Source organism: Ceratotherium simum, chromosome 3 (genome assembly GCF_057802395.1).
Source record: "Ceratotherium simum simum isolate JZ-2026a chromosome 3, ASM5780239v1, whole genome shotgun sequence".
NCBI classification, from domain to species: Eukaryota; Metazoa; Chordata; class Mammalia; order Perissodactyla; family Rhinocerotidae; genus Ceratotherium; species Ceratotherium simum.
The window spans coordinates 40,366,530-40,389,726 of NC_141902.1; the positions used below are offsets into that span (position 1 = coordinate 40,366,530).

The 23,197-nt window shown below is 52.5% G+C and overlaps 2 protein-coding genes across 10 annotated transcripts in view; one reads left to right on the forward strand and one right to left on the reverse strand.

Annotated features, from left to right (window-relative positions):
* TP53BP1 (tumor protein p53 binding protein 1) overlaps positions 1 to 2,203 on the reverse strand; it is a 93,347-nt gene extending 91,144 nt beyond the window's left edge. For 6 of the 8 annotated variants that reach the window (XM_087426188.1, XM_014780626.2, XM_087426222.1 and 3 more), the window contains exon 1: positions 1,979 to 2,201. The gene's annotated coding sequence lies outside the window, so the exon portion shown is untranslated. Of the gene's footprint in view, positions 1 to 1,978 lie in introns of all 8 variants that reach the window. The other 2 variants (XM_087426214.1, XM_087426229.1) reach the window with 2 other exon arrangements.
* A 370-nt stretch (positions 2,204 to 2,573) lies between these two features.
* On the forward strand, positions 2,574 to 22,854 carry MAP1A (microtubule associated protein 1A). Of its 2 annotated transcripts, XM_014780638.2 has the most exons (7): positions 2,574 to 2,826; positions 3,802 to 3,903; positions 11,734 to 11,816; positions 12,095 to 12,235; positions 12,517 to 20,737; positions 20,884 to 21,104; positions 21,295 to 22,854. In XM_014780638.2, the coding sequence occupies exons 1-7, from the start codon at positions 2,589 to 2,591 to the stop codon at positions 21,448 to 21,450; spliced, it is 9,162 nt and encodes a 3,053-aa protein (XP_014636124.1). In that variant the 5' UTR covers positions 2,574 to 2,588; the 3' UTR covers positions 21,451 to 22,854. The 2 variants fall into 2 exon arrangements, with proteins under 2 accessions (XP_014636124.1, XP_014636127.1); XM_014780641.2 differs by lacking the exon at positions 20,884 to 21,104.
* Positions 22,855 to 23,197: the final 343 nt, after the last annotated feature.

Below are 23,197 nucleotides of genomic sequence, written 5' to 3' on the forward strand. Positions count from 1 at the left end.
AAGTCCCCAATAATCTCTTTGGATAGCGCCTTGAATTGCTACTTTCACTACTAGGCTTCTGCCACAGCACACTATTCCTAAACACAAAATAAGTTTTTTTTTTTTTTAAAGATTTTATTTATTTTATTTTTTCCCCCCAAAGCCCCAGTAGATAGTTGTATGTCATAGCTGCACATCCTTCTAGTTGCTGTATGTGGGACTCGGCCTCAGGATGGACGGAGAAGTGGTGCCTCGATGCGTACCCGGGATCCGAGAAGTGGTGCCTCGATGCGCACCCGGGATCCGAACCCGGGCCACCAGCATTGCAGCGCACGCACTTAACCACCAAGCCACAGGGCCGGCCCAAAATAAGTTTTTATATACTTTGCAATTCATGTATAAATGTATTTCTTTGATGTTTTTATTCAGCTTTCTATGCCTTGTATGTACGTGCACCGGCGTTTTCTGTCTTCCATTACAAAATTCTGGAGCATAGATGCTAGCACTCCATAGTTTTCTTTATAGAGCACTTTGCACAGAGCTGATGCCATTTGACACTTGAAAATATTTTCCAGTAATTTGATGATGATACTGGGATCATCACCCAATGGCTGGGATACTATTTACCAAGGAAAGGGTAGGTAATTAAGAGATACCAATCTATCTATGACATTGTCTGCCTTCAGGAAAGAAGATCCTGCTAAATACTCATCAAGCATATATATGCAATTTTATCATAGTCTGCATTTGCAGCTCTAATTAATAAAACCCAATTCTAGCACGGCCTGAGATTATAGGCCTGAATTTCTGCCCCTATCACCAGATCAGTGTGTGATACTTCCCTATACATTCAGATGTATTGTCTAACCTCTTTGTCAGATCTGATGAAAGCAGCGCCTGTGGTTAACTGCTGCTGACCCTTATACTGAGGCCCTATGCTAGTTAAAGGCCTCATCTCTACAGTTGCTGTGGAAACTGTCCCCTTCCTCTCCCTCCAATCTATTCTGGCTCTCTGCCTTCACGTGGCACTCTTTCCCGATTGCAGAAGAGGAGGCCTGCACATGTCTCCATGTTCTTGGCCAGATTTGGGTCTGCAAATGGTGATGCAGAGATGTAGCAGAACATTGTCTCTTGTGTCCTATAGGGTAAGGTACTGCCGCCATCTGTTCTGCCTTATTTCTCCCTCTCTGCTACAAAAAGGATTTTCAGGGCCATGAATTTTTTTTTATGGAGCTATAATTGCCATATAACATTATATTAGTTTCAGGTAGGGTCATGTCCAAATTGATGGCAGAATGAACTGGCTGTTTTGCTGTACATAACACATGCTCCACAATAGAGACCAAGATTGCTGTGAGGTACTTAACACAGACACTGTCCAATCCTCCTCAGGGCCTCCAGAGAGGAGATGGATCAGAACGTGGCTCACAGGCAGTCTTGCTGAATCAGGTACTGTGCTCCTTTCTACCCTGTACCATTCCCAAAGTGTAAGGCAAATGGGATACAAAAAAAAAAAAGTGCTGCTGTAGCCCTAGGGTGAAAGACAGGCTCTCTGTCTGATACATACATGTACAGAATAATTCAGTATCCTGGGTAAAAGGAGACGCTAGAGTGCTGAGTAGGTGATGGGGACACACTGAGGAATGAGGGAGGGTAGACTTACAGCGCACACCATTTTTACAAGGATGTTCCAGTCAGTCATAAAACAATGCCAGCCTTCTCTGTCCTCTCTCATGCCCTGGTTCTTTGGTTTTGGAAGAGTCAACCTCTTCTTTGGTTCAAACATTGCCCCTTCTCTTTCGAGAATTCCCTGGGGGGAAATCATACTACTGTCTCCCAAGGTTACCCAACTCACTGTGTCACATTACTCGTAGTTGGGAAGGTGTTTCCTGAGTTTTATTCAAATCCCCCTTGCTGCAGTCTGAGCTCATTGCACTCGAGTCCTGCACTCAGCAGAGATGGAGACCAGCCAACCACTATCTTTGGAATAACAACTCACCAGGGACTCAGGGCCGGAAGGTCATTCTGTCCCTCCAATACTGCGCAGCCTTCCCGAGCACCCCCAGGACCTGGAGCAATGGCAACAGGGAAACCGAGGACGGAATCTAGGACCCTGGCAGGTGGTGACAAAAAAAAATAAAAAAGCGCCAGACGATAATTCAGACACACGACACAGATGGAAACAACCATACAAACTCGGAAACACAGAGGGACAAGATGGCTCCCCTCAGTCGGGGCGAGGCTACGGAATTGCCAGACAGTACTCATCCGGGAAACATCCTAACTAGAAGCTTCTTCCGGTGCCGAAGCAATCGACTCTCTCCTCCACCCGGTCCCTCAGAGGCCCCACCCCTGCCCAAGTCGGAGCGGGAGCTTCCTCTAGAAAACCAGTCTGGCCTCAGGGGCGCGGCCACCAACCCCGAGGCCAAGCGAGACCGCAGTGCCAGAGCATCCTGGCCCCGGCCCCGCCCGACCCCGCCCCTGCGGCGCCAGTGCGCCACCCCCTGATAGGCAGCAGCCAATGGGCGGCTCCTGCCGCCGGCCTTTAAGAACCGCGCGCACTGTCCCTGCAGTGGACGCGGCCGGCCTAGCACTCCTACGGAGTTTCCATGGAGACCGAGGCTGGGCCCGGGCGGCCTCGCGGCGTTGCCATGGAGACAAGTCCGGAGCTGGGGCTCCGAAGCCCCGGCTCACCGCTAGCTCAGAACCCTGTGGAGCCGCTGTGCGAGGCTGGTGTCCCGGTGGCGGCGGCACGCTGGGACCTGCGGAAACACTCTCTGCTCATCGTGATCGGCGATATCGGTACAGAGAGTCAGCTGAGGGCCGTAAGGGCCCACCTTGAACAAGGTGAGCCGCTGTCCTGGCTGTACTCGGGACATCCTCTATCCCTTGCTTCTCTGCCATCTGCATTCACCTCACAGAGCGTACGTCTGCATCCTCCATCCCTAATATGCACTTCCTGAGATCTGCGCGCCTTGTTAATCTGAATCATCAGCCCCTGTCACCTGCATCTTCCATGTCACGCGTCCGTATCCTCCCGAGCTGCCAACATCTTGCTTCCCCATCCTTCTCTCACACCCCATGGCGTTCCGCAGTCTCCCTGAGGCAGGGGAGCTCTGCAGCCCCTGGGGCCCCTCTGGTCACACCCCTCTCTCCCGCAGTGTCTCGGGCCAGACGTCCTGACAGTCCTCACTATCCCCTGGAGAGTCCATGTCCCTACCTCAATTTCTTCTTTAGAGTCCCTGAACGGGCACAGGGTGCTTTCTGAAGGCCGCGGACAAATCTCAAATCTCCCAGTGCCGGTGGCACTGAGAGAGTGACCTTCGTGGCCACAAGCTCCTCAGTCCTCACCTCCCTCCCCAGTTGCCTGCCTGTGGCGCAGTGCTGCGGAGCCACCTGCGGTGGAAGCAAACCGCGGAGGCTGGAGGTAAGGAAGGGGGCATAGAAGGAGAGTCTAGAATCCTACTTAGCTGTAAGGACTGGGAAGGCAGCCCTCAGTATCTGGGAATGAGCCCTTGAGTATCACTTCTATCACAATTGGCAACTCTGCAAGAAAATTCCTACATTCAAACTCATTAATGACCAAGTTTAGCCTAAACTCTGCCCTTCTCCCTCTGGTTCAGGCAAAGCCCAAGAAAGGCACAGAATGGGAGACAGACATAGGCACTTGCCACCTTTCTTAAAGACATGGGTGAGGCTGATCATGGCAGCTGTCCTTATCCCCTCCCTCTCCTTATCCCTTCTGTGAGCTTGGAAGTACTCCCTTAAGTCCAACCCTTCTGACTTTATCTAAAGCCCTCTTTGTTTCTCTTTCTCTTATAGGGATTCTCTCCTGGAACATTGACTTATCATCCTTTGACTTGAACCAACAATTGAGACTCTTCATTACCCGGCACCTAGCTCACTTCTCCTCTGAGGTCAAAGGTTAGGACTAGTGTCATTTGCCTCAGTCCTTTGGGTGAGGGCTGGTCATAGAAGAGCAGAGGTCCAGTCTCCCTGGCAGAACTGGCCTTGTGGGAGGTTTGGGTAGGGGAGAAGGAAGGGACTCCTGAGGGGGAAAGTTGTAAAGCTCCTTGGCTATCGCCACATACTCAGTACACTTCGCAGAAAGATGGTATGATGGTGGAGGGAGCCTGGAGAATGTAATTTCTATCTGAGAATAGAGTGGTTTATGGCCAGCTGTTGACATGCACTAGGAGAATGAGGTACTTCTCTTGAGTGATCAGTCATGTCCCATGCAAAAATCCACTCTTTTTTTGTGTTCCCCTTTCTGTATACCCCAGTCTCCTTCCTTCCCTTTACAGAGACCTTGAATCCCCTACTCACCTTCCCATATCCTTGCTTAGCACTTTCCCTCAGGCTGCACAGCCTACCCTCCAGGTTTCAGAGTTTCTGGTTCCTCTTTAGCTCAGCCAACAGATCTCCAGAGCAGAGCAGAAACCTGGTACCAAAGGCTAATAAGCACTATCAAATCCAGGGTGGAAGCATGGTTTCCTAAATTTACCGCTACAAGAACTAATCACACTCTAAGGTTTGGCTCTGAGATCAAAGTTCACAGGATACAGTTTCCCATTCTGCTGGGTGGGAGAAATGGGTCAGGGATTTGAGAAAATAATATTTTAGGAGCTATCATTCCATGACAGTATCTATAGGAAGACTGCAGAAAGCCCTATATCCCATTATAAAAGATGCTAGGCATCTGGTCATATTATTGGTAAATGTAGACACACCAATCCATGTGTCAGTGCCTTTATGGAATACAAAACCCATCCAACTCAACAGTGACTGCCACCAAATGACTGAATTCATATCTCATACAGATAATTCTCAATTATCCAGTATAGTAGATAGTCACCTCCCCTTCTCTTTCTGCTCCTCTTGCTAACTGCCACATCTTTGGTCATTTTGCTGATCACTGACTCCTCTAGAGATGCTCGTGGAGAGAGAAGACAGGGTTAATATGATTAATGCTCCATTATCCTAGGAATGTTTGCAGCGTTTAAAAAATGTGAAGCTGGCATACGTGACTGGCTTCCTGTGAGCTAGCCACTCACTGTTTTGAGATTGCCTTCTGTTTAGAATTACTAATGTCCTGGCTTCCTCCGTTAGCACTGATGATTGAAAATCAAGTTTTACCACTTATAACTCCTAGGAGCTTTGGCACAAGGCTGGATAAGGGGATGACAGCAGATGAAATTAATGATTGAATTGAAGTTTGGGGAGAATCTGCTGATGTTAATAATTCACACTGAATTTTCTAACCTTGTCCTTTTGGCCACAGAGACTTAAGAGTAGGCTGCTTTCTGGAATGATCTAAGAATGAACAGAACTTAAACCAAAATACTTAGCCATTCTTCCGATTAAGATGCGGAGATGCTTGGGAAGAGGCTTATAGGGAGACGCATAGTTATTCTCAGGGACCTCTCAGAAACAAGCACTGATATATAAACACCTACTAGATCTTTTCAGTCAAAGAGTTTTGCCATAGTGTCCTCAAGGGACTTAGGGCCTACACCCAAGATCAGGGCTTACTTTAGTGCACTGGGTTTTTTTAGGTTTGGACATTTTCATGGTGGCCTGTCTCTGTCCCTGGAGAATTTCCTGGAAAAATCCACATGGCTCAAGACAGCCACAGCCCCACCCCTGCTGGCTCGTCTTTCAGCTGTCCCCACAAACAAAAGTCAGCTCAGAGAAGCTGCAGACACTGCGCCTCCCTTCAGCCTCCCATTTAGTGGGGCGGCAAAGGGAACCAGACTGCTGGGATGGGCTCAAGGGAATACTCTAGTACCTTATGACTTAATCCTTTCTGCTCACCCCACAGGCTGGGCCACCATCCCCCTCACCTCTCCTCAAGCCTTGGCCAAAATGCTGAGAAAGGGGACAAAAATGTATCCTACAATGTCAGGGAGAGTGCAATCATTCCTAGCCACCCACCCCCTTCACACCTTCACATAACATAGAAAAGGAGGAACCTGCTGATGGAGACTCAGTGGCCCAGCTCCTTCTAGTGGTCAAATCTGGTAAAGGCTTTCCAAGGTGAATTTTGCACCAGGTAGTTTCCAATTGTGACTTGGAGCCCTTCTTTCTAACCCCTGCAAAAAGTCTGGAGCTTCCAAGCATTATAAAACACACCCAGAAACAATTAGGATTTCAGAAAACTGAGCTTAAATAACATTCTGATACTTCTACTATGTGGGCACCTATAGGAAAGGGAGAGGGCTTCATCATTTATAATTCATGATTGATATTCTAGGACTGTAAAAAACACAGGCTGAAGGACCAGTTTGGAGGCCTTCTGTCTGACTCTCCATTACCACTGATGTGCTTAGGAAGTGCTAGTTCTGTTACTTCTGCAAACGTGAAAGCCATTCTGAAGTAATACAGCAGCTCTTTGGCCCCTACAACTGGGGATTGCATTGTTGTCTGAAATGAGAAAGCAGGGACATGAATGGTATTTGAAGTTCCTTCCTGCAGGCACCTCCAGTTCTGGATTTATCTGGGAACTAAGGGTACTCTAGAGTTGGTCTGGTCTGAGATTCTGATTTAGGATTTCCCTGATCCTCCCAGGTGACCTCTCATAAATCTTCCACAAAAGGGAGACAGACTTCCAGTGGCAAAATTTTGCATTGTAGGTTTAAGATTCTAGGAATGAAGCACTTTTTCATCTTTTATGCCATTCATTCCTCACAGCATTATTGGAGGATGATACTAATATTATATTCATTTTATAGTTCAGGAAGCAAGCTTGCAGAGAGGTTAAGTGGCTTGTTTAACAGCATGATTAGTAAATGGTAGAGTCAGATCTCAAATGCAGGACTTCTGATCTCACTTTGTCTGAGCGCCGGCATCTCTCTCTTCTTTGGCATCTCACCATTTCATTGCAGCAAAGCCCAGGAACAGAGCGGGGGAGGGTTGATTGTGGTGGGTGGCTGTTCAGAGGGTGAGGGCTGAAGGAAAACTCCACTGTGAGTTGGAACCATGCCCAGGGTGTGGCCCTTGGGGGTAGCATCTGAGAATAAGGGTGGGCTCTGCATTGGGCTGGGAAATTTTATTTTGTTCTCCAGCCAAATGTCTACTCAAGTTTCCCTCTTAGCACACTCCAGAGAGCCCTAGAAAGCAAAGAGGAGATAGAAGGTTTGAGGTAGGATGAAATAAGAACTACGAAATTGCAGAAGGGAGTGTTTTCCTTTTGTGGTGCTCGGAACTCAGCCTGGTTTGTGTTGTGTATCTCTGCAGATGGCCTCCTCTATCCAAATGGGGCTGTTGCCATGTTGCTGCTTTGCATCCCCGGATGTGAGCAAGGATTCCTCCCACTCTGTTCTCCCCCGCCCCCAACCACCCTCCCCCTCAACCGCCCCCCCCCCCCCAGTAGTGTGACTCAGCTCCTCCTCTCCTCCGGCGGCAGTTAAGGGGGGATGGGGGATGCTGAGAGCAGAAACTATTTTGGCTTCTCTGACCTTCAGAAGCAGCTCTTGGCAGCCTGGGGCAAGGGTGGGGCTGGTGCTGGGATATCAGTGGGTGGATGTCAACGTGAGGAAGGCACAGGAGTTAGCCAGGACTGGCTAGAGTTGAGGGAAGGCAAGAGGGCAGAGAAGCACTATGAGGGAGCTTGAGCATCGGCCGGTTGGAACTGAGTGCTAGAGCTCTCCAGATCCTCCCTTTGAGTCCTAGAGCACGTTACTAAATCTGAGACAGAGGTCGAGACTAAGGGAAACAGGGTCAATATTAGAAGGATTAAGATGGTATAAGACAGAGACATCAAAGAGACATAGCAAAGTGTAGATTCAAGGAGAGAACAGGGACCCAACACCCTACAAAGTCATTATAAATTTTTTTTAATCCAAAGAGTTCTTAATGTTAATACTTTATGTTAACTATAGGTCATTTAATAATTGGCCTACAGTAAGAAAATCTTGCTTAGGCCTAGGGCCCTAGTGATCCTCCTTGGTCTCTGTTAATTCTTTCACTGAAAGGCAGAAAGTGCCCTGCCTCTTCAGAGACTGCCTCTTCATACCAGATGACCCAAGAATTCCAAGTATCAGTGCCTATGTGGTTACTCTGCTGTGGTGCTTTGGCACAGAATTGCATGCAGCTCCCAGGGTCCCTGTGCCCCACCCCAGACGGGCTAGAGACCATGTGTCCACTCCAGAATTTCAAACTACCCTCCAACCTAAAATGAGACTTATTTCTGCCCTCCCCTGGTTTCTGCAGCTGTGGCTCAGAAGCCGGCAGAGCTCAGTGCAACTCCCATTCCCATCTCAAGCAGTCCCCTCACTCCTACCCCATGTCTTCAGGCCCCCAGCCTCTTTGTCTCCTGTTCCTCCAGGGACTGAAGGTCTTTCCCTGGGTCTGAAGGGAGAGGCAGCAGATGGTTCCTGAGAGAAGAGGGAGGGCGGGCAACCAGACCTCCTGTATCCCTGCAATGTGCCGTAGCACAGGGCTTTGGTCTTTTGGCTGATGCTAAAAGAGAATTTCCTGACTAAGCAGGGTTAGAGGAGAAGGGCCCTGTGGGCCATTGAAGACCACCTTGGCTCTTTGAGCTGCTAGCCAACTCCTCAGCTCCCTCGAGTCTAGCAGAAGCACCAGAGCACTGACATTGTGAAGGCAAAGAAACAGTTAAATCTCCAGTGCCTCGTCATGGACCAGCCCCTCTTCCCCGCCCTGGCACCGCCCTCCTCATCAAGCGCCCCCCCCTCCCACCCCAAGTGCCGCAGACTCTTCCCTGAAGCTGCCGGCTGAGGCCGGAGCTGCAGCCTCCATGAGGGGCTCCCTCCCACAACCCAGGGTAAGAACTAAATGGAACCGAAGGCCTTGGCATGAGGGGTGGGGGATGCCGTGATAGGGAGGTGGGATGGGGGTAAGGTGATAGGAGTTTATACCTAATCTGATGTGTCTGGAACTAGCTCAGCGGGGTGGGCAGGGGAGGGGATCGGAGACAGAAGATGAACATTACTGGCTATGGGGCCAGCCTGGACCAGAACCAGGCGAAGGCCAGTGGGACTGGGACTGGGACCATCCTCCTCTCAGGCTGGGCTGGGCTGGGAGACATCAGCCCAGAGACAGCAGCAGAGGGTGGTGTCATTGGCTCTGCCTGGCAGCCTGGGGCACTGGAAGAGTTTCAGGGCTATGTTTTTGGGCAGGGGCAGAAGAATCTGAGGGAAAGGCACATGTTATAGGAATGCACCTAATGGGAGGGTCTCTGGGTGTCAGCTGCTAGACTGCTCAGCTGCTCCTATGCTGGGGGTGAGCGGGTTAGCGAGTTTTTGCCAAGTAAGGGAAGGTGGGAGATACTATGGAAAAGAAGGGAGGAAAGGGTCATTAAGACGTGGCACGCGCCTCTTCACAGACCAGTCTATTTGCAGTGGGCTCCCTGCACCCCATTCCCTGTGACTAGCTTGAGACTGGGACTCTAAGCCCCCCCTTTCTGGCTCCATCCGGAGATTGAGAGGCCACTCTGGAGATTGAGAGCACTCTCTCCCCAGCTGCTGCCCTGCATTCCCAGTCTTGTCAGCCCCACAGGTTCCCAGTCTCAGCTCCACCCCTACCTCATCTCTGCTTCTCTTCCCAAGATGGGGGCTCTTGAACAGAGGAGTCAGTTTCTTCTCCGTCTCTACATCCCCCCTCTCTCCTCCTTCCCAAACTGAGGCAGCCAAGAAAATGACTTGTCATGCTGGGGTGGGGGGTGGGGGCGGAGCTGGAGCCTGAGCTCAGCGCGCACACTCACATACACTCACACACTGCGGCATACTGCAGCTGCCAGAGAGGCACCCCCCCTTCTGCCTCACTGCGGAGACACCTGCCCTCCTGCCGGCTCAGCCTCAGCTCCAGCAGCCTATTCCCTACTCCATCACCAGCCTCACAAGAAGTCCTCTCCAAACAAAAAGGAAAAATAAGTCAATTCCCTTCAGTGTGATTGCTGGGGAGCAGAAGAGAGAAACAGGGCTTTCTCCCAGGCCTGAAAAGGAGGGGCGCAGGATATAAACCATGTAGTTGCCAGTCAGAACTGGAGAGCCATGTGAGTGAGGGACAGGGTCTTGCACCAAGACAGGAACTGGAATCAGAGAAGTCTAGTGGTTATAAACCAGGAACTGTCAGGAATGGTGGACTGGGGGAGGGGGAATGGTGGATAGAAAGCAAATCAGTCTGTACCACAGATATTTCTCTTTCTGACCCTCCTAACTCAAATGTGTGACCTTGTGTGTCTTTGGTGGTTTGGGGGTGGGAGGTAGGAATTGCCCTTCTAAATCTGAACCACTTAGGGCTAGCTGCTGCCTGAACCTTGATATCCCTCACCTGCCCAAGCCCTGCCCCTGCCTGTCTCGGAGGTGGTTCTCATCCTCTGAACTGACCTCAAAGCTTCCCACAATTCCCAAGTTAATAGAAGAGAACCCTTGAACTCCTCTTGGGCCCCACCCACCCTGTATGGGGTTTGTTCTTCTGACACCATCTATGGTTCATTTTCCCCGCAGCTGCAACTGCAGCCCTGTGCTGCCAGATCCGCCTGATCCTGGCACCATGGCTCTTCCTCTTAACAAAGGCCCTGGCCCCAGGCTCCTCTTGTCTGAGCCCCAGAAAAAGGAAAGAGCTGGGTCACAGAAGAGGGTCTAGGGGACAGATTATGAGCCCTCCCACCAATATCCTCCAGACAGCCCACTCCCCAGGCCATCTGTTCAACTCTCTGTTTATAAGGTAACTCTAGTGTATGCTGCAACTGGGAAGGGGGATAGCAGCATCCTACTTCTGTCTGACCTGACACTTTCTTTGCTGCCTTGCTTGGTGTTCCATGTGACTCTGGAGAAGGGAAGTAGATAGGGGATTTGAGGATGTTTTATCTTTCTCTGTGGCCTGGGGAATACTCTGAATCTCTCCTTCCTTATTTGTTTCTTGTTTGTGAACTCCTAACTCCCCTCTCCATGGCAGAAGGCCCATAGGAGAGGGGCAAGGATGAGAGGAGAAACTGTTCATAAGGGATAGGTTGTGGGGTAGTGAACCAGGCCTCTCTGGTGAGGTGGGAAAGGGAGTTGTGAAACCTTTGGCGGTGGGAACAGTTTGATTGTGTGCATGTTTGTGAGTGCAGGCATGGCCTCTGAGCAACCAGAGAACAGAAGAAGTTATAGTCCTATTTTTACTCTTTGAATTGTAAAACCCTAAGGGTTTAGATAATGCAGACTTCTCTGAGTCTTTTGGAAGGGGAATTCTGGCCTTGGATGGGGATTGGAAAGGAGGATGGAGAGTCTGTAGACACTGCACAGAAGCACCCATCTCCTTATTTCCAGGCATTCTGCTGGCACAAAAGCCCAGGGCAGAGGCAAGCTAGTGAGGAGAGAGCTAAGTGAGGATCATCCTCCCAGGAGCCCTCCCTCCAGCTGAGCCCCCCATCCCCAGGCAGCACCAGGAGCTTAGTGCTCCAGAGGGACAAAAGCTTCTTGTCAACACAGCAGTCTGAGGCAGGAGTTCCAGGCGGAGGGGGTGGGGCACTGGGCAGGCAGAGGGTGTGGCAGATGAAGGGAGAGTGAAGATAGCCAGTGTGGGAGAGAGGATGAGGAAACCCTGAAAGGGAAGGGCTAGAGGAGCCAGTCCCCAGACTTTACTCAGCAGTATCCAAAGTGGCAGGATCTAGGTAAGCCAGGCTTCTCTTTCCCCTAAGCCCCACTTTCTGATAGTTCATTCTTTCCTCTCCTGCCCCGTACAATGCCTCTCCATCTTAGTCTATACTCACTCTCTTCAATACAAATTCCTGCATCTCTCCCTCAGGCCAAAGGACCCTCTGCCACCAGAGTGAGATCCTAGAGACCATCATCCTGGTAAACCCCAGTGCCAACAGCATCAGCTCTGAGGTAAGGCCAGGGCCTGTGCCTTGCCACGAGGGCCTGCTGAAAGTGCTGTAACCCACCCTGGCCAGTGCTACTGCCGTAAGGTCAAGAATTCCTGGACTTGGCTTCGAACTATCCTCTCTGCCATCTAAGCTACCTTACAATCCCTAGCTCCACTCTGGAGGTGTTGTGGGGCTACCAGTGGGGAACATGTCCTTGCAGTACTGAGAGGGGACCAGCAACAGTCAGTACCCTTCCCTGGGTTTCCCACGTCTATGACCACTCCCCTCCTTCCATTCTAGGTTCACCATCTCCTTAGCAGCCCATCAGCTCACAAACTACTGATCTTGAGTGGGCAAAGTTTAGAGCCTGGGGGAGATCTCATCCTACAGAGTGGCACCTACTCCTATCAAAACTTTGCCCAGGTCCTTCACAATCCAGAGGTAAGTTCCATGTCTGAGTGTCTGAGTGGAACGGAACATGGGGTAGGACTAGAGCTGCGGGGAAGGATCTAAGGAAGGGAAAATCTCATATTGCTTGACCATTGGAGGCCCTGGCAGAAAGGTAGGAGATCACCTCAGAGAGAGGTAGGGTTAACATCTGATCATCATACTGATGATCAGATGTAGGGTTAACATCATACTGCTGATGTAAGATCGCATCTGAGTCGGGTTAAGACAACCCCATTGTGACCTGATCAGCCTTCTATCTCCCATTCCTCTAGATTGCCCAATTGCTCAGCAATAGAGACCCTGGGATCCAGGCCTTCCTCACCGTGTCCTGTTTAGGGGAGGGTGATTGGAGCCACCTGGGACTATCCAGTTCCCAAGAGACCCTGCACCTCCGGCTAAACCCTGAGCCCACGCTGCCCACCATGGATGGCGTGGCTGAGTTCTCTGAGTACGTCTCTGAGACTGTGGATGTGCCATCCCCCTTTGACCTGCTAGAGCCCCCCACTTCAGGGGGCTTCCTCAAGCTCTCCAAGCCTTGCTGCTACATCTTCCCTGGTGGCCGTGGGGACTCTGCCCTCTTTGCCGTTAATGGTTTCAACATCCTGGTGGATGGTGGCTCTGATCGCAAGTCCTGCTTCTGGAAGCTGGTACGGCACCTGGACCGCATTGACTCGGTGCTGCTCACACACATCGGGGCAGACAACCTGCCAGGCATCAATGGACTCCTGCAGCGCAAAGTGGCAGAACTGGAGGAGGAGCAGTCCCAAGGCTCTAGCAGCTACAGCGACTGGGTGAAGAACCTCATTTCCCCCGAGCTTGGAGTTGTCTTCTTCAATGTGCCCGATAAGCTGCGGCTGCCTGATGCCTCCCGGAAGGCCAAGCGCAGCATTGAGGAGGCCTGCCTCACTCTGCAGCACCTAAACCGTCTGGGCATCCAGGCTGAGCCTCTGTACCGTGTGGTCAGCAACACCATTGAGCCACTGACCCTCTTCCACAAGATGGGTGTGGGCCGGCTGGACATGTATGTCCTCAACCCTGTCAAGGACAGCAAGGAGATGCAGTTCCTCATGCAAAAGTGGGCAGGCAACAGTAAAGCTAAGACAGGCATTGTGCTGGCTAATGGAAAGGAGGCTGAGATCTCAGTGCCCTATCTGACCTCTATCACTGCTCTGGTGGTCTGGCTACCAGCCAACCCCACTGAGAAGATTGTGCGTGTGCTTTTTCCAGGGAATGCTCCCCAAAACAAGATTTTGGAGGGCCTGGAAAAGCTTCGGCACCTGGACTTCCTGCGCTACCCTGTGGCCACACAGAAGGACCTGGCTGCGGGGGCTGTGCCTGCCAACCTCAAACCCAGCAAAATCAAACAGCGGGCTGACAGCAAGGAGAGCCTCAAGGCCACTACCAAGACAGCTGTGAGTAAGCTGGCCAAACGGGAGGAGGTGGCCGAAGAGGGAGCCAAGGAGGCCCGCTCAGAACTGGCCAAAGAGTTAGCCAAGACAGAGAAGAAGGTAAAAGAGTCATCTGAGAAGCCCCCAGAGAAGCCTGCCAAGCCTGAGAGGGTGAAGACAGAGTCGAGTGAGGCATTGAAGGCAGAGAAGCGAAAGCTGATCAAAGACAAGGTGGGGAAGAAGCACCTAAAAGAAAAGATATCAAAGCTAGAAGAGAAAAAAGACAAAGAGAAAAAAGAGATCAAGAAGGAGAGGAAGGAGCTCAAGAAAGATGAAGGAAGGAAGGAGGAGAAGAAGGATGCCAAGAAGGAGGAGAAGAGGAAAGATACCAAAGTTGAGGTCAAGAAGATTTCCAAGTCAGACCTGAAGCCCTTTACCCCTGAGGTACGTAAGACACTCTACAAAGCCAAGGCCCCTGGCAGAGTCAAGACGGACAAGAGCCGGGCTGCCCGTGGGGAGAAGGAGCTGTCCTCTGAGCCCCGGACACCCCCAGCCCAGAAGGGAGCTGTACCAGTCTCAACAGTCAGTGAGCACGGGGAGCTGGCCCTGTCATCACCAGAGGATCTCACACAGGACTTTGAGGAGATGAAGCGTGAGGAGAGGGAGTTGCTGGCTGAACAAAGGGACATAGGACTAGAAGAGAAACCACTCCCTCCAGACACTGTGGAGGAAGGACTCCCAAGCACAGCTGCCCAGGGGACACCACCCTCTGTCCCAGGGCTGGAACAAGAAGAGCCTGTGGTGAAGGAGAAAGAGGCTACCCCAGACATCCTTGAGGAACAAGATAGCAAGGATAGAGGCCCAGAATCTGGTGCTGAAGCAGAGGAAGAGAAAGATACCTGGGAGGAAAAGCAGCAGAAGGAAGCAGAGAGGCTTCCTGATAGAACAGAAGCCAGAGAGGAAAGTGAGCCTGAGGTAAAGGAGGATGTGATAGAGAAGGCTGAGTTAGAAGAAATGGAGGAGTTACACCCTTCAGATGAGGAAGAGGAAGAGACAAAGGCTGAGAGTTTTTACCAAAAACATATGCAGGAAGCCTTGAAGGTAACTCCAAGAGGCAAGGAGACTCTCAGGGGCCAGGATCTGGGACTCCATGGCAAGGTCCCTGAGAAGGAGACCTCATCATTCCTAAGCAGCCTGGCCACACCTGCAGGAGCCACTGAACACGTCTCTTACATCCAGGATGAGACAATCCCTGGCTATTCAGAGACCGAGCAGACTATCTCAGATGAGGAGATCCATGATGAGCCAGAGGAGCGCCCAGCTCCACCTAGATTTCCTACAAGTACCTATGACCTCCCTGGGCCTGAGGGTCCTGGCCTCTTTGAGGCTAGCCAGCCTGCAGACAGTGCTATTCCTGCCACCTCCAGCAAAGGCTATGGAGCACCAGAGACTGAACTCACCTACCCCCCCAATGTGGTAGCTGCTCCTTTGGCTGAAGAGGAGCATGTGTCCTCAGCCACCTCAATCACTGAGTGTGACAAGCTTTCTTCCTTTGCCACATCTGTGGCTGAGGACCAGTCAGTAGCTTCACTTACAGCTCCCCAGACTGAGGAGACAGGCAAGAGCTCCCTGCTGCTTGACACAGTCACAAGCATCCCCTCATCCCGCACTGAAGCCACTCAAGGCTTGGACTACGTGCCATCAGCTGGTACCATCTCACCCACCTCCTCACTGGAAGAAGACAAGGGCTTCAAATCACCACCCTATGAGGATTTCTCTGTGACTGGGGAGTCAGAGAAGAGAGGAGAGATTGCAGGGAAAGGCTTGCCTGGAGAGAGAGCAGTGGAAGAGGAAGAGGAGACTGCAAATGTAGAAATGTCTGAGAAACTTCACAGTCAATATGGAACCCCGATGCTTGGTGCCCCTGGGCACATCCTACATCCAGGGGAACCAGCCCTCGGAGAAGTGGAGGAGCGCTGCCTCAGCCCTGATGACAGCACAGTGAAGATGGCCTCTCCTCCACCATCTGGCCCACCCAGTGCCACCCACACACCATTTCATCAGTCTCCAGTGGAAGAAAAGTCTGAGCCCCAAGACTTTCAGGAAGCAGGCTCCTTGGAAGACACTAAGCATACACCAGGTGTGGGCAAGGAAGATGCTGCAGAGGAAACAGTCAAGCCAGGGCCTGAAGAGGGCACACTAGAGGAGGAGGGAAAGGTGTCTCCTCCCAGGAGCCCCCAGGCCCAGGAAGCGCCCATCAGCATTGTTGGGAGACATATAGGCTGCACCATCCAACTGTTGCCAGAAAACGACAAAGCAATAGTCTTTGAGACTGCGGAGGCAGGAGAAACCACAGGCCCAATCCTGGGAACAGAAGCCCTTCCCAGAGATTTGAGAACATCACTCCAAGAACCTGGCGAACCTCAGAAAGATGAGGTGCTCCAATTTCCTGACCGAGGCCTCTCCCCTGAAGATGCAGAGTCTCTTTCTGTCCTCAGCGTGGTCTCCCCAGACACTGCCAACCAAGAAGCCATCCCCAAGTCTCCCTGTGTCCTAACAGAGCAGCAGCTACCCAAAGACCTTTGGCCAGAAGTATCTCCAGAAGATACCAGGTCTCTTTCTCTCTCAGAAGAAAGTCCTAGCAAGGAGACCTCTCTGGATATCTCTTCTAAGCAGCTGTCTCCAGAAAGTCTTGGCACCCTCCAGTTTGGGGAACTAAGCCTTGGAAAGGAAGAAAAGGGGCCTCTGATGCAAGCTGAGGACACCTCTCACCAGATAGCCCCGGTGTCTATTCCAGAACACCATGCAGCCACAGTGTCACCTCCCACAGGTGGGATCACAGGATACTCTGCACAGGCAGACATCACAGATGAGAGCCCTGAAGGAAAATTACCTGCCAGCTCCTTCTCTGACTCTACACTGTTAGGAGATGGGAAGCACTCACCTGGAGAGATCACAAGCCCTGGTGAACATATTCTGACACCTGATAGCTCCCTCACCAAGAGTCCTGAGTCTTTGCCAAGCCCTGCCATGGAGGACATTGCCATGGAGAGGGAAGGTAAAATTCCAGAGTTGAAAGACAGAACACCAGAGCAGAAGGACAAGGGACCTGAGCCAAAGGATGAAGTCCTACAGCAGAAGGACAAAACTCTAGAGCAGAAGGATATTGTCATAGAGCAGAAGGATACAGCCGTTGATCAGAAAGATGAGGCTCTGGAAGAAAAGAACAAGGCTGTGGAACAGCAGGCTAAGGCTTTAGAACAAAAAGGCAGAGACTTAGAACAAAGGGACACAGCCCTGGAACCAAAAGACAAAGACTTAGAACAAAAAGACAGAAACTTAGAACCAAAAGACAAAGACTTAGAACAAAAAGACAGAAACTTAGAACCAAAAGACAGAGACTTAGAACCAAAAGACAGAGACTTAGAACCAAAAGATAAGGCCCTGGAACAGGAGGACAAAGTCCCTGAAGAGAAAGATCAAACCTTAGAACAAAAAGTCAGAGACTTTGAACATAAAGACAAGGCTCCAGAGGACCAGGTTCCTGAACTGAAGGGCAAAGCCTTAGAACAGACAGACACAGCCCCTGAACAGAAGGACAAGGTCGAGGAACAAAAAGATATGGACTTAGAACAAAAAGGTAAGGTCCAGGAACAGAAGGACAAGGCCTTGGAAAAGAAGGATCAGGCCTTAGAACAAAAATATTGGGCCTTAGGACAAAAGGATGAGGCCCTGGAACAAAACAATGAGTCTGTTAAACAGAAAGATAAGGCTCTGGAAGAAAAAACTCAGGAGCAGGAAAGCCCAGTGCAGGAGGATAAAACCATGACAACACAGAAGATCCTAGAGGAAAAATCTCCAGAAAAAGTCGAGGCCGTGGAACAGAAGGAAGAAGCTCTGCTAGAGAAGACCAAAGCTCTGGAGCTGGAAGAGAGCCCAGTGCAGGAGGACAAGGCCCAGGAGCAGGAAGAAAAGACCTGCAAGGAGCAGGATGTGGTCCAGGAGTGGAAAGAAACATCTCCAACCAGAGGGGAGCCATTTGGAGAACAGAAAGAGCCTGCCCGGACATGGGAGGACACATCTCCTGAGCAGGAGGACAGGTACTGGAGGGGCAGAGAGGATATGGCCCTGGAACAGGACACATACTGGAGGGAGCTGAGCTGTGAGCGGAAAGTTTGGTTCCCTCATGAGCTAGGTGGCCAGGGGGCCCGGCCACGGTACACAGAAGAGCGGGAGAGCACTTTCCTCGATGAGGGGCCAGATGATGAGCAAAAAGTGCCCCCCTTGGAGCACACACCCCAGAGTCCCTGGGCCTCAGACTTCAAGGATTTCCAGGAGTCCTCACCACAGAAGGGGCTGGAGGTGGAACGCTGGCTTGCTGAGTCACCAGTTGGGCTGCCACCAGAGGAAGAAGACAAGCTGACCCGCTCCCCTTTTGAGATTCTCTCTCCACCATCCTCCCCACCTGAGATGGTTGGACAGAGGGTTCCTCTAGCACCAGGACAAGAGAGCCCTATCCCAGAGCCTAAGACCACGCTGCCCATGAGGAACGAACCCACCACCCCCTCATGGCTGGCTGACATCCCACCATGGGTGCCCAAGGACAGGCCCCTGCCCCCTGCACCCCTCTCTCCAGCTCCAGCTCCCCCCTCACCTGCCCCAGAGCCACACACTCCTGCGCCCTTCTCCTGGGGCACAGCTGAGTATGACAGTGTTGTGGCTGCAGTGCAAGAGGGGGCAGCTGAGTTGGAAGGTGGGCCATACTCCCCCCTGGGGAAAGACTACCGCAAGGCTGAAGGTGAAAGGGATGACGAAGGTGGGGCTGGGGCTTCTGACAGCAGCCCCTGCAGCTCAAAGGTCCCAGAGGTCAGCGAGAGCCATGCCACCGAGGAGCCCGAGGAGACGGAGCCAGAACAGAGAGAGCCCACGCCCTATCCTGATGAGAGAAGCTTTCAGTACGCAGACATCTATGAGCAGATGATGCTTACTGGGCTTGGCCCTGCGTGCCCCACTAGGGAGCCTCTACTTGGAGCAGCTGGGGATTGGCCCCCACGCATCTCAACCAAAGAGGAGGCTGCTGGCCGAAACACATCTGCAGAGAAGGAGCTTTCATCTCCTGTCTCACCCAAGAGCCTCCAATTTGACACTCCAACCTTCAGCTATGCAGCCCTGGTGGGACCAACTGTACCCCCCAGGCAGGAGCCTGAGCCAGGGCCAAGTGTGGAGCCCACCCTCATCCCACCTGCAGTACCCCCCCGTGTTCCTATCCCCCTGAGCAAAGCCCCAAGCCCCCCTCTTAATGGTAACATCCTGAGCTGTAGCCCAGATAGAACTCCATCCCCTAAGGAATCAGGCCAGGGTCACTGGGATGACAGTACTAGTGACTTGGAGCTGGAGAAGGGGGCTCGGGAGCAGCCAGAGAAAGAGGCCCAGTCCCCAAGTCCTCCTCACCCCATCCCTGCGGAGCCCCCCACATTGTGGCCTGAAAATGAGGCACGTACCAGCCCTTCCTCAGACTTACAACTGGGTCCTTCCCGACCCAGCCTGGACTTCCCTGCTTCAGCCTTTGGTTTCTCCTCACTGCAGCCAGCTCCTCCACAGCTGCCCTCTCCAGCTGAACCCCGCTCAGCACCCTGTGGCTCTCTTGCCTTCTCTGGGGACCGAGCTCTGGCTCTGGCTCCGGCTCCAGGGCCCCCCACCAGAGCCCAGCATGATGAGTACCTAGAAGTGACCAAGGCCCCCAGCCTGGACTCCTCACTGCCCCAGCTCCCATCACCCAGCTCTCCTGGGGTCCCTCTCCTCTCCAGTCTGCCACAACCTGCCTCACCAGTCCTGTCTGAAGGCTCCTCCTCTGAGGCCACCACACCTGTGATTTCGAGTGTGGCTGAGCACTTTCCTCCTGGCCTGGAGGCTGCAGAACAGGGGTCTGTAGAGCTGGTCCCAGGAATGGAACCAGCTGCCCACAGCCTCCGGGACCTCACACCTCTGAGCCCAGCACCTCCAGCTTCACTAGACTTGGCCCCAGCTCCGGCTCCAAGCCTGCCTGGAGACATGGATGATGGCACCCTGCCCTGCCGCCTGGAGTGCTCAGGGGCAGCCACCAAGAAGCCAAGCCCCTTCCAGGGTTCCTCTGAGGATTGTGCCACCAATGGCCCAACTGAAACCAGCCCCAAACCCCCAGGCCCTGCCCTAGCCAAGACTGAGAAAGAAGAAGCTGAGGCCTACCCTGCCTGGGAATGTGGGGCCTGGCCTGAGGGAGCTGAGAGGAGCTCCTGGCCTGACACACAGCTTTCCCCTGAGCAGCCACTGTGCCCTGGAGGGGCCTCTGGAGGCCAACCTAGAATTGTCTCCCCTGAGACTGAGGCTGGGCCCCAGGGATGTGCTGCTGAGCCCCGGCCCCACCGCGGGGAGCTCTCCCCATCCTTCCTGAACCCACCTCTGCCCCGATCCACTGAGGACAGTGACCGCTCAACTGAGGAAGCTCGGCTGGTAGGGAGAGGAGGGCGGCGCCGGGTGGGGGGCCCAGGGGCCACAGGGGGCCCGTGCCCTGTGGCAGATGAGACACCCCCAACGTCAGCCAGTGACTCAGGCTCCTCACAGTCAGATTCTGACGTTCCGCCAGAAACTGAAGAGTGTCCATCCATCACAGCTGAGGCAGCCCTTGACTCAGATGAAGATGGGGACTTCCTGCCTGTGGACAAAGCTGGGGGTGTCAGTGGAACTCACCATCCCAGACCTGGCCATGACCCACCCCCTGTCCCCCAGCCAGACCCTCGCCCATCCCCTCCCCGCCCTGATGTGTGCATGGCTGACCCCGAAGGGCTCAGCTCAGAGTCTGGAAGAGTAGACAGGCTACGAGAGAAGGAGAAGGCACAGGGGAGAGTAGGGCGCAGGGCCCCAGGCAGGGCCAAACCAGTGTCTCCTGCACGGCGTCTGGATCTTCGGGGAAAACGCTCACCCACCCCTGGTAAAGGGCCTGCAGATCGAGCATCCCGGGTTCCACCCCGACCACGCAGCACTCCAAGCCAGGTTACCCCAGCAGAGGAAAAGGACGGACACAGCCCCATGTCCAAAGGCCTAGTCAATGGACTCAAGACAGGACCAAGTAAGTATGCCATGAAAAGTGGGAGAGACTGTGGTTTGGGCTGGGTGTGGCTGGTCAAAGGCTCCAGTTGTGGGAGGGAGGCATGGAGACGGTGGCCAAAAGCATTCTACTTTCCCTCTACAATGAGTCTTGGCTTGTCTCTACAGCGGCCTTGGGTTCCAAGGGTGGCTCTGGCCCCCCTGTATATGTGGATCTCGCCTATATCCCGAATCATTGCAGTGGCAAGACTGCTGACCTTGACTTCTTCCGTCGAGTGCGTGCATCCTACTATGTGGTCAGTGGGAACGACCCTACCAATGGCGAGCCGAGCCGGGCTGTGCTGGATGCCTTGCTGGAGGGCAAGGCCCAGTGGGGGGAGAATCTTCAGGTGAGTGGCAAGAGACGCCAAGGAGGTAGTCTGGCCAAAGCTTACTCAGGCAATAGGGAACACAGTTTCTATTCATAAAAGGAGCCCTTTGTATGGGCAGTGGGACTACTTCTGGACCACCAGGTGCCCCATCCCCTGCACTTAGTTCCCTTCACATTCTCACATCAGCCATGTTTTGTCTCCCTCCTAGGTGACTCTGATCCCTACTCATGACACAGAGGTGACTCGTCAGTGGTATCAGCAGACTCATGAGCAGCAGCAACAACTGAACGTCCTGGTCTTGGCTAGCAGCAGCACCGTGGTCATGCAGGATGAGTCCTTCCCAGCCTGCAAGATTGAGTTCTGAAAGAACCACTCTCCCTTCCCCAAGGATCTGCCCCCCTAGCTCCCTTAGAGAATGGCTACTGCTGAGTCCTTTGGGGTCGAGGGACATGGGAACTGCGGAGGGGATGGGTGGGCAGGATGTCTTATGGGGACTTGGGTTGGGCTAAATGAGAGGGGTTGTTCCTCCCCCTCATCCATACCCTAGAGGAGTCTCAAAACCAAAGGTAACAGGGATAGGATAGTGGGAGAATACAAAATTAGGATACGAGGTCATCTAATGCCTAAGGACCCAGGAGTGACACTCTCTCCTAGCACTGCCAAATGCTGGTATTGGGTAGGGAGTGAGGATGGGTGTCGGAGAGTAACCTCCTCCCTCATGAAGGGAGATCGTATCCCCAACCCCAGGGATCTCTTTATCTCAATCTATTTATTTAGCATCCCAAGGAAGGATTTCCAATAGTAATTTATGTGACCTGGGGGCAGGATACTGTCAGTGAGATGCCCAGAGCTGCACCCTTTCCTTCATCTCCCATCCCCTTACCCACCAGAGTCTGGGTTCCAGCAGGGGTCCGGGGGTACACTGCTGCTACACTGCCCCCCTGCTTCCCTCTGTGTCTGAATGTCTCAATCCAAAACTTGAAGCTGTTTTGACCAACAGACTGAAGAAAGGAGCTTATCCTCCCTGCCCCTGCTTCGTACCATTCACATCCCAGAGCTGTGCCCAGACCAGGCCTACTGGGCAGCACAAGGGACAAAGAGAGCCCAACCCCAATCCCAGAATTCTTCCAAGTTCCCTGACCTTGTGAAGTTTTCACCCACCCATTCCAATTATCCTGATCCCTTCTCATCCCCTGCTTGGCTTCTCTGCATGTGGTCATCTGCTGTGGCCTGGTATGTAATGGGTTAAAAATAAGCCACTGCCTGACATCCCAACATTTGACACCCCAGCAATGTGTGACTCCCCCAACATTCCACTGTGCCATCCTGCAGCTGAAATGGGAATACTGGCTGCCTTTCCAGCCCCAAATTCTTGGACAGAGGATCTGGGAGGTGGAGGCCATGCTAGAGGACTTGGGAAAAATGAGAGGGAGGAAGGAGCGGGGAGAGGAAGCTGAGCTAAAGCTTAACTCCTACTGAGTGAGATGAAAACAGGCCGAAAATACCACCCCAGGAGAGAACCTCACCCCAAGCAAGCCAATGAGCAGCCATGCTAGACCACTGCAGACTGAGATCCAGACGCTCGTCAGGGCTCGGCTTCTCTGCCAAATGACTGTGTGGAAACCAAAATGAGCCGGCCTGTGTTCTTCTAGCTCCCACCCTCCCCATACTGCTGTGCTCTGCTCCTCCCCACACTTCACTGCTATAGTTCCCAGCTGCTGTAACAGAGCCTCCAATTCTAACAATAAATCAAGTTCATTACAAATGCTATAGTGCTGTTTGGGCTTTTTCTGACTCCATATATTGCTTAGTTGCTGGGCCCTGGCTTCTATCTCTGCTTCTCCCAGCATTGTTATTTATCTTGATGCCTTTGATAACTGGAAGCAGTTCCAGGACCCAGGAAAGCCAGAGAACACAGGGTGGATGAAGGTAGAAAAAGATATGGGGAGCCAGCATAATTTCTGAAAATGGGTGAGAATGCCTGAGTATGAGCAATAGGAGCCTAGGGTGGGGACATATATTTGGTTTGGGGGAGGGGTTCTCTTGGGAAGGGGATCTGCATATGATAGGGTCAAGAGCTGAGGACCAAATAACCAGCGTCAGATACCCTG